This window comes from Carassius auratus, chromosome 3 (genome assembly GCF_003368295.1).
Source record: "Carassius auratus strain Wakin chromosome 3, ASM336829v1, whole genome shotgun sequence".
In the NCBI taxonomy this organism is placed as follows: Eukaryota; Metazoa; Chordata; class Actinopteri; order Cypriniformes; family Cyprinidae; genus Carassius; species Carassius auratus.
This window is the reverse complement of record NC_039245.1, coordinates 5171546-5181754: the sequence shown is the minus strand read 5'-3', so window position 1 is coordinate 5181754 and position 10209 is coordinate 5171546. Positions and strand designations below refer to the sequence as shown.

General features: G+C 38.5%; 2 protein-coding genes across 2 annotated transcripts in view; both read right to left on the bottom strand.

Annotated features, from left to right (window-relative positions):
- LOC113044492 (homeobox protein Hox-B3a-like) overlaps positions 1-2868 on the bottom strand; it is a 50714-nt gene extending 47846 nt beyond the window's left edge. The window contains exon 1 of the mRNA XM_026204549.1: positions 2400-2868. The gene's annotated coding sequence lies outside the window, so the exon portion shown is untranslated. The remainder of the gene's footprint in view (positions 1-2399) is intronic.
- A 1878-nt stretch (positions 2869-4746) lies between these two features.
- Positions 4747-8942, bottom strand: LOC113044483 (homeobox protein Hox-B7a). The gene is made up of 2 exons (XM_026204527.1): positions 8407-8942; positions 4747-5524 (listed from the first exon to the last, which is right to left on the bottom strand). Exons 1-2 carry the CDS (start codon positions 8828-8830, stop codon positions 5265-5267), a joined length of 684 nt encoding a protein of 227 aa, XP_026060312.1. The 5' UTR covers positions 8831-8942; the 3' UTR covers positions 4747-5264.
- Positions 8943-10209: the final 1267 nt, after the last annotated feature.

Below are 10209 nucleotides of genomic sequence, written 5' to 3'. Positions count from 1 at the left end.
ACTTTTTACTTTATGGAAACGTGTGTCTTCCAACTGGAATTGCTTACAAATTATGACCTAGTAGTACTTAAGGTGCAACACGGCAGAGCCGTCATATATACACAAGGACCAAGAGACAAACCATATCAAACATTCACTCTTTACGACATTAAACAGGAGTCATACAATCTCCAAGTAGTCCCACCTCTCTCACACTTTCCCCCCCCCCCCCCCCCCTCTCTCTCTCTCTTTCCGGTTACTATGCACACTACCAGTCCAAATAAACACTTATTGCTTTGAGTATGTACTTCCTTAAAAGAGAACGACAAAGAAATAAAAAGGTCAGCATGACTTTAAAAACTGGCTAAGGATGTAGGTTTTGGATAGGGCGCACACAGGCCTCAGACTTCATCCCCTTTACAATGGACTAACCTAGGAGTAGTCAAATCCTGATATTCTGGATATATTACAAGAAGCAAGAGAGCAGAATAGAAGGAATATAAGCCCTTCGGGCCTCAGTTTTTTTTGTGTGTGAATGCCACAAATCTTCCCCAAACGCAGACACTTCAAAGAGCAGCAAGAACAGCTAGGAGAATTTACAGCCCCTACATTCTTTTACGTTTCACTGCCACCGGGCTGAAAACCCCTCCCCGTCTTTCCTGTTATCTGCGGTTGCACTGTGTGTGCTTTACTGCATACAACATTTAAGAGGTTGTATTAATATTTAAAAGCTAAAGCACAATAATGTTGGTGAGTTTTCAATGCTGGCGTGACTTGATAAAAGAGGAATAAAAGATACTACGCGCACATAGTCGCACAAACACTCACACAGCAATAAAACGTGCTTTAGAAGAACACTAACACATTCTCACACTGCCATAAAACGCCACGTCACGCGCTGGCGTGCGCGCGCACACACACACACACACAATACAGCAAACAAATGCGCACTGTAATAAATCCTCTCTCTCTTACACGCTCACACACACACATACCCAGTGCAATAAACACACCCTCTAGTCTTAGTAGTCCATGTTGGCCAAATGCAAGAATGAACACTAGATGACGCCAGATAGCAGGGAAATGGCTTATGAGCTGGGATTTGTGTCAGCAGCTCTCAACAACATGAAGCTGCATCTAAGAGAATTAAACTAGAAAAATATCGACCAAGTTAATGCACACAGTAGTTTTTGATAAATAAAAAAAAATACCGATTTTTTTTCTTAGTAAATTGGATGGATATTCTCTAAAACTATCCATCTAAAAGACAAAGACATGATAGTTCTGAAATAAATGAGGTATATTCTACACATTTTAGTAATTATATACAAATTACCTAAACAAAAATCTCTGATATGCATAGATAGAAAAAAAGACAGAAGGACATATAGAGAGACATAGTCTTAAAAAATAAAGGTGCTTCGGGATCTTCACAGCGATGCCATGTGGAAGAACCAGTTTTGGTTCCTTAAAGAACCATTCAGTCAAAGGTTTTTTAAAGAACCATCCCTTTCTTAGCTTTTATAATCTGAAACATTTCTACAAAGAACATTTTGTCAAACAGAAAGGTTCTTCAGATGTTAAAGGTTCCTTATGGAACCATTTAGACAAACAAATTTATTTAAAAAAGGAGCATGTGAACAAATGGACAACTAAATTCCGAGAACGTTATATTTTTGCTTAATGGGATGGAGGGATCGGATAGTTAAAATAGCTTTTGTCAGAAAGAGCCGCAAGGAACCATTGCCTTCCTCTCACAGCAGTAGATAGAATAAGCTGGAAGATTTGTGCATCTGATCTGGAAGTGAAAGACCTTCTATGCAAAACACAAGTAGATCTTTGGGTATTTGGGGTATTATAAACATAACCCTAACAATTTAAGTGAGGCCTTCAAGCATTATTATATTTGTTGTTTATTTATTATTCGTTTTTGATTTAGCTCATTATGCAATACATTTATCGCATGTAGGCTATATAACTTTAAATGTGACACGGAATAATATCTCGAGCTTTTCACTAAATAATTGACCAAGAGATATAAAGCTAAAATCCGACTGACAAGATCCGCAGCTTCTTCAAACCTCGCCCTCTCGCCGCAGCCATGACTGCGCTTCTGATCAGAAATACAGTAATGCAGCAGAAAACCCGAAATCAGCCCATCTGAATCTCTGTAAATGCACACGATGCAGTAGCTCTGCGCCCCAGAGCTGAGCTGAAGAAAACCCGAGGAAAAGCAATCAAACGCTTATGTCTGCTCCACCCAAGATTTAAATGAATAATTGGATTTAGACAAGGTGTTTACTTATAAGTCGCGCATGTACACCTTAAAGTAGAGTTCGTCCATCCAGTGCGCATGATTAGGCTTGGCCGAGCTCTTACCTCAGAGAAACGATGCGGTTGCAAAACAATGACAGGCTTACCTTTGTTGATAATTCGTCACCCAGCACCAGGACAGAGAGGCGCAAACCTCTCGCCGTAGCTCGCGCTCGGTAAGTCCTGTTGCTCTTCTTGGTCCCGCCATTAGAGCGAAGCAGTGAAAATGACAGCGGCACCACAGCTTCCATCCGTTACACCCGCTTTAGTCAACGGGAGTCAGACCCCCGTATGAAAAATTAGATGAGACCCTACTGCATGTCCAGATCTCAATAAGACTCCATCGCAGTGGTTATCCCAATCACAGGCTGCCACATTAGCATAGCAGAGCGGAGAGGAGGCTGTTCTCTCCATGTTCATTCTGAGAACATCAGCCTGAACAATGCTCTCAGACTGTGCGCATTTTCGGTGTTGGTAAAATATATTATAAAATAGAGCAAGAACCTTTAAGGAGCACAGTGAAGCTACATTAAGTGCTGCGGCCAAAAGAATGCTGCAATATAACCACTTGGGAAATCATAAAAAGTTCATGTTCACGGTTACTCGTCCACATGACCATTCTCGGCCAATCCCAGGACCCAGGCACTCATAAAGTTCTATCACAAAGTTGTAAATTTTCATAAAACAACAAGGAATTATTGCATTTCTTCATGACTGTTTTAACAGCAGTAGCTCTGCCGTCGCCATCTTTTCCCCCATACAGTCACTAGGAAAAATTCGTATTTCGTGCTTTTTCCCATGCACTGGAAACAACTTAGGCTAGCTTAAAAGCGTATTAGTCAAACATGTAAGATAATAGGCTTGAACATGTGATATTGTTTTTTAAGGCACAATATAACACCCCATCAACAAAGTAACAAAGTTCCGTTTGATTTTTTTTTAAATATATATAATTTAAGACAATTTAGCACGGACCAGCTTTAATATAAAATTAAGGAACCCAAAGCAATGTCGCGAATCAAGGGAGATCAGGGATACAGTGGTTATATGTATACACGCTATAAACAGATTAGTGACTAAGTCACTTTTTCTTTTTTTTTCTTTTTTTGATCATTTTCTACCTCGAGAGACCATTCCTTTTTCAAATGTTCGAGGTGACGATTAGCTATGTTAAAATCAGAGCCATGATATTGTACATGAATATGAGAAACAATAATTAGACGATTAAAATTATTAAAATTAATTTTTCTAATATTAAATAATACTGAAGAAAAAAAATCGATTTCAACAGAAACAGACATAAAACGAGTGAAAATGTTGTTATCATTAAAAAACACACATTTCAGAACGAAAGATGCAGGGCGAAAATATTTGTCACGTTATGGCAGTACTGCAATGCTCACCCCTGACAGTTCAAGAGATATACACTGTACTAATCTATAGTTTATATGCACGAAAAATTCGCAATGCGACAAAATGAACGTTATTGAAAAACACAACAAAGCGAACAGCACTAAAGGCTTTCGAGATTGGATTTAAACTAAATAAGCACATTAATTAAAAATACAAGTCACTTATAATATCACAGCTTTGTCTAAATCGGAAAAGGTATTGTCACCAAAAGCTTGACTGCTGCTACAAGATCTGAAACGAGAAAAGACGGACCCCTTTCCCATTCTGCAAATTTTTGTCCCTTTTATGGCGTTTCCGGCTATTTTTATTGATGCAGTAAACACATTAGTTTACAACCCCATAATATAAACGCCTTCTTTTGGTCTCACACGATACAGAACCTGTCACTTCCATACACTCGGCTTGACCTAAGGGGGGGAAAACAAGTCACAATAAACGAAAACTGTTCTATTAATGCTGACGAAAAAATACAGTCTCTATAGGATAAAACTAATAATGCTTTGTGAAATAACTTCCATTCCACTGGTCCCTACTAAATCTACAACATTAAATAACTGTTCATATATATGCTTACATCAAAATGTGTAATTATTATTACTATTATTATTATCATCATTACAAATCATGTGTAATTCCCAAATAGTGTAAAAAGTACTTTATTGTTATAAGTAACATTTAAGAAATATACCCATGTAACTGTTAATGTAAATAAAGCAATTATTTTCGAGGATGTATTAACCTGAGAGTGTATATAATTTAACTAATAAAGAATAACCGTAAAAGACGTCCAGGCGAGGTTGCTTTATTACTTTTTTCTATTTAATATTATTATTAGTAGTAGTAGTAATAGTAGTGTATAAAACATTAATACAGGAGTTTTTTTCGAGTGCCATTTTATAGCAATCTTTTAAAAAAGGCATGGGTCTATATATAAAAATAAATGCTCGTATCACATTCAGGGATCTTTGGTTCAACAATTTTTTTTTCATTATAATTCGATAAGAAACGAAAAGCAAAGGAAAATAGGAAAGAATGCAAATATTTAAACATCTTGTAGTCAGCTGTACAGTTTATTTTAACACTTGTGCAAAATATAACAGATATTATAACAAAAATTGCTTAAGCGGACAAAAATGTACACATTGATACAGAATAAGGTTATATCAAAATAAAATAAAAAAAAATACAAAAGGCTGCTCCCTTCCGTGTTTTGACCCCACATTGACTAATCCGAACGTGGTCACAAATATGAGTCACAAATATTTGAAATAGTCCAAATATTCCGCCTATATATAATTTAGGCTGCTTATAGCCTAGGATAATTAAACGTATACAACTAGGCTATATTAAAATGCGTTTTAATTAATTTGAATTACTATATTTACTATAAAAAAATAGGCCTAGTCTAACACATAAACACCTCTTACACAAATAGACGACAGTGACACTTTACCTACATTATTGTAAGTAGCAAGACTTTTTTTTCCAACTCAGGGTATCCTGAAATAAAGCAGACTGAATCGATAGTATAGTCTATTTTATGTCTTCCACTTGTGTTGCTACTCATCATCTTCCTCTTCCTCGTCGCCCCCGATTTGGTCAGCAGCAGGAGAGCAGCGGCCCATTGATTTGTTCTCTTTCTTCCATTTCATCCTTCTGTTTTGAAACCAGATTTTTATCTGGCGTTCGGTCAAACACAGGGTGTGTGCAATCTCAATACGCCGCCGTCGTGAGAGGTAACGGTTGAAGTGAAACTCTTTCTCCAACTCTAATGTTTGATAGCGGGAATACGTCTGGCGGCCGCGTTTCCGGTCCGCACCTGTGGAAACGCGAAATGAGAATCAGAAAGCATAACAAATATGAACAGGCTTATATGTAGCTATACCAACAACATTAGTGAATAATAATATGAAGTGTTCGAATCTTTTTCAACAAGAGTTCTGCCTTGGTGAATCCGCATTGGTGTGAATGAAAACAAAAGATTTAGAATTAAATTAAAATAATTTAAATAGGATACAGTGATCGAAAAATAATAAAGATTTGAGCTAAAAAACTTGCCACTGTAATAAGTTATTGTAAGACGAGAATTTCGACATATTTTAGAATTTGCAGCAATACCTGGGGGGGGGGGGGGCAATGTGCTGTTTGTAGGTGTATAAGTATCGCGCATATTTTCAGATATCGAGATTTCTGACTTTAAATATTTAAATACGACTTGGTAGCTTTTTGCAGAGTGCCTAGGCCATCACATAACAAGCATCACATAACAAGCATATATTAAATCCTTAATTTTAAAAAAGAGGTAATTAAACCCAAACGTTTTAAAGATTTCTAAAATTATATATTTTTTAAGAATTGTATTCCTTACATTTAAAAACATAAAGCAAAACGAAACACGTGTTATTTAAGCATGCGTTTGACCACTATTTAAGCGTTAAGTTTTAATATTGACACGCAACACGAGCTAATCAACATTTTGAAGGGTAGAATATTTTTTAAAAATAAAAGTGGAATGTAAAGATTCAAAAGCAAAATGAAAGTGAACAAATACCCTTCTGAATGTAAATTCCCTGGCTTGGCTTGCACACTCCCGTGACTCTAATGGAGCCCTGGCGTTCAGACTTCCTTCTAAACACTACCAAAGTCAACAACATGATCTAGTTCCCTTACACATTAGCGCTGAAGTGTTCGTCTATCCATCTAGATAAAGAAGCCATCTATGTAAAGTATCCATCTTTTAGCTGCACTTTTAAAGAAAAGAAATCTAACTAGACTTTCACAACCTTGTCCATGCACGGTCAGTGACTTGCTGCTGTCCCTGCGTTTCCGTTTCCAGCAGACTGTCGACAAATGGGGACTGCTTTGAGTTCGTGTGCTTTCTGAACTTTTTTATTGCACTCTTCAGTCGTTTGTATCCTACTTCCGTCTTGTCGGCAATGCCGTGTCACTTCTTGTTGATACTAGTCTAGCACAAACTGTCCAAAAGCATCAAGAATTTAAGGGGAAAGCAAAAGAAATGAGAGAAATCGAGAGAATGAAATACAAGTTAAGTACTGAAATCCATAAACATGATATAGGGGTTTCGTTCTTTAAGAGGTATAAAATAAGTGCATAAGTTATGTCCTCGCAGAACGAAACGCTTTTTCACGAGTTAAAACAAGGAAGAGCATTGTACTCGATCACTATGCAGGGTCTCTGCACAGGCTCCCGAATGATAGGCAAGGAAATAGATAGCAGAATTTTCATCTGCTGTGTGAATGTGTCTGTGTGTGAATAAAACAGAAATCAAGCGAGGGACAGAGCCCATCTATGTGAAATTAAACCAAAGCACGAAATGGACTGAAAAGGCAACCAGCCTCATGGAAACAAAGACGCAAAACTTATTGGTTGGAGGTGCAAGGCCTAGCTTATGTGTCTATGTTCAAAAAAAAATTGTATAGGAGCAAAAGGATTAACCTAGTTCTTGTAAAAAGCCTATATGTGTTTATATACTTGTGAATATTGGTTTTAAGGCCCGACTTCCTTCTATGCATCGGACATGACAGGATATCAGTGGACTAATCTGATCTTTAAAAAAAAAAAAAAAAGGTAAAATGCTTAAAATACAGGTTTCCTATTACAATCGAAATTCGGTCGATTGGCTGCGGAAATTATTAAAATTATTTAAAATGTCGTATCTCTCTGCACAACGACAGTAAGATAGACGTACTATAACCCATGCATTATTTTTAAATGACATTGGCATTTTACACAAAACTACGACACAGAACAAACATGTAGGTAGCTGCACCAAAGGCGCGCAAGGACTATCTGCCAGTAAATGTCATCAACCTTGCTAATGAGGTATCTGTTTCAAAAGTATGTTGTTGTATTTTTACACTGGGAGCTAACAAGAGAAGAAGCGCCCAGGGTTGACAGCTGACTGATAGGATCGTCTTTGCTCGTGGGGAGTGTCCTGAAAGGCCTCAGAAAATCATTAAAAGAGAACTTGTCGACCTCCTTTTCAAGTGGCCTGCGTCAGCCGGGACGCGTGGAGGCTATGTGAGAAGAAAGCTACGAAAATTTGGCGATTTGTAAAAAAAAAAAAAAAAAACATTGTCGAGCGTATAATTAGTCGCGGAACTAGACGTATCATGAGTCGTTTGTTTTGTGAAATTTCCAACACATGCACGCGTGCACGCTTCAGGCACATACATGTAGCCTACAACTTACGGCCCACAAATATAAACACACACACACACACACACTCACTCACGCAGACACTGTTAAATTTCTGACAGCAATTTAAAACAAAGGTCCACCCAGCTCTCACATACCATAGAAATACAAGGCCACGCCCTCCATATCAATAGCATGAGGATTTTTAACACCGTGACTGCCAACATACTAACTTAAATATATATACATATGTAACATATGTAACCATGACACACAATCTCAGCCGAATATTGGATATTTGATATAGCTAAACATAATTAATCTAACCGCTCATATACCGTCCCCTCCCTTTTCCTCAAAACACGAAATACTATACGTGTGTTTTGAATTATGGCGACTAATTAGTCATAAAAATGATCTGAGGAAAAAGACACTTTTTCAAATGACTGGGTCGCTCTCCTTAACCTGTCTCCCCCCTCTCTCCCCCTCGGACATATATACACGCACACCCCGGTCCTTAAGAAACATTCGGTATTCACAGACCTGTGCTCCTCATCCACGGATAGATTCGGAGGTTGTTTTCGTTGTTTTGATGGTAGCCCCTCTGCTCTTCTTTACCACTGCTTTGCGCTTTACAGAGATGGCCAGCGCTCACCATGGGTAGATTCGGATGGTCAAACAGAGAGCTTGGCATGTTCAACGAAACAGCTCCCAGCTCATACGCAGTGGGGTACATGCCTTGAGTCTGGCTGGAAAGACTAGCACCGTTCGTGTACATGCTCGACAGGGACACAGAAGTTGTAGAGGAGACCGGTGCACCGGTAGAAGCCGAGCCGTAGCCGCTGGCCCGCTGCGAGCTGCACGAAACGGCGCAAGAAGTTTGCTCGGGAAACACGCCTGTAGAGAAGGCTGAACTCGCCACTTGGTATTTGGAAAACAACGCGTTCGCATAATACAATGAACTCATAATTTGAGAAGTGATTTATTTGCCAAGAAGTTTTAGTGTCGGTTTTACGAGCTCCAATGATATATTATAGAATTACAGTCTAGATTTACACCAAAAATCACCGTTTTTTTCCTCTGGGGCCACGTGACGGGCAGCACGTGATGAAATATCCTCCAATGGGTGTGCGTCTTCCCAGAGCCCATGTCTAATGTGGAGAAGGGCTTCGCAGCTGACCATCCAAATAAATTTGTTAAATTATACACTTACACCCAACAGTACCTATAGTCAACACAAACGCACACGGAGAACACACAAATCAATAGGCTATTGAGAAGCTTTCTGTAATTACCTAAATCCGTGCCAAGAAATAAATAATTGTGCGCTGTACAAACTTATAAATGAATTCAGGTTGTCCAGATTTAGGAACGTACCTCCTGTTTGGGAGGCCACCACACAAATAACAAGAAACCTATTTATTTCTGTATTGATTTTCAACACTATTTCCTCTTGTATAGCATACCCCAATCTCATCACTGCATTTCTGCAAGGTCTGTACAGTGTGCCCGAGCCATGAGCATGATGACTCGGGCCTTTACTAGTTTCTGCTTCAAAGCATCCCTATGGCCTGAACAATCACCACTAACTAGCCTTTCCATGGCGACGGAATGGTTCGGTGCACCCCAAACAGTTTCCCTGTACAAACTGAGCAAACATGTTCACGCGAGAGCTCTGAATCTTGTCGTGGAATTACTCTCTGAATGTTTGAGAAGCCCACATACTCTTACGACAGTAATTCACCTGATAAGATGTGCTCCCGTAATTCATATACCCACATTTAACAAAGACCAGCATGATGAAATTTCGTTTTAAGAGATTTCCCATATAATAGCCTACATAGTCTGTTTCTGTTTAGTGTGCATTATAGCGTGTTGTGTTACAATATTGGTCTGACAAAGTAGTTGTGAGGGTTGTGGTTTCACTCTTTTAGTTCACATATCTTACTATAAATCAAAACCCAGACCACACTACATGACTTTACTGTGAGATTTACAAATTTGTGGATATATTATGTTTTATTGTTCCATAAATCAGCTCTAATCCATTCTATTCCTTGTTTGTGTTTATATGGATTACTTGAGATTAAGGCCTATGTTTTAACACAACGTCTTGTCTCGTAACCTAAAAGCTGTCCGGTAACCTCACTTGTCTGTAGCCCTAGTAATCCTGAAGATCTTGATTAGCTTGTTCAGGTGTGTTTGATTAGGACAGACGTTGCCTATAGAGGACACATGGTGCCGGGGACTTTATTGTGTCCACTTTCTGACGGGTCTCTCCAGTTTTATACACTAGAATATATAGTTAAGTATGACAACAAAACATATAATTATCTCATACACTTC

Bases quoted from the DNA above. Each gene is read 5' to 3' on its own strand.
- LOC113044483 (XM_026204527.1), bottom strand. From the start codon at position 8,830: ATGAGTTCATTGTATTATGCGAACGCGTTGTTTTCCAAATACCAAGTG. The intron at 5,525-8,406 runs GTCTGTGAATAC...GCGTTTCCACAG, and splicing joins TCCGTGGATGAGGAGCACAG to GTGCGGACCGGAAACGCGGC.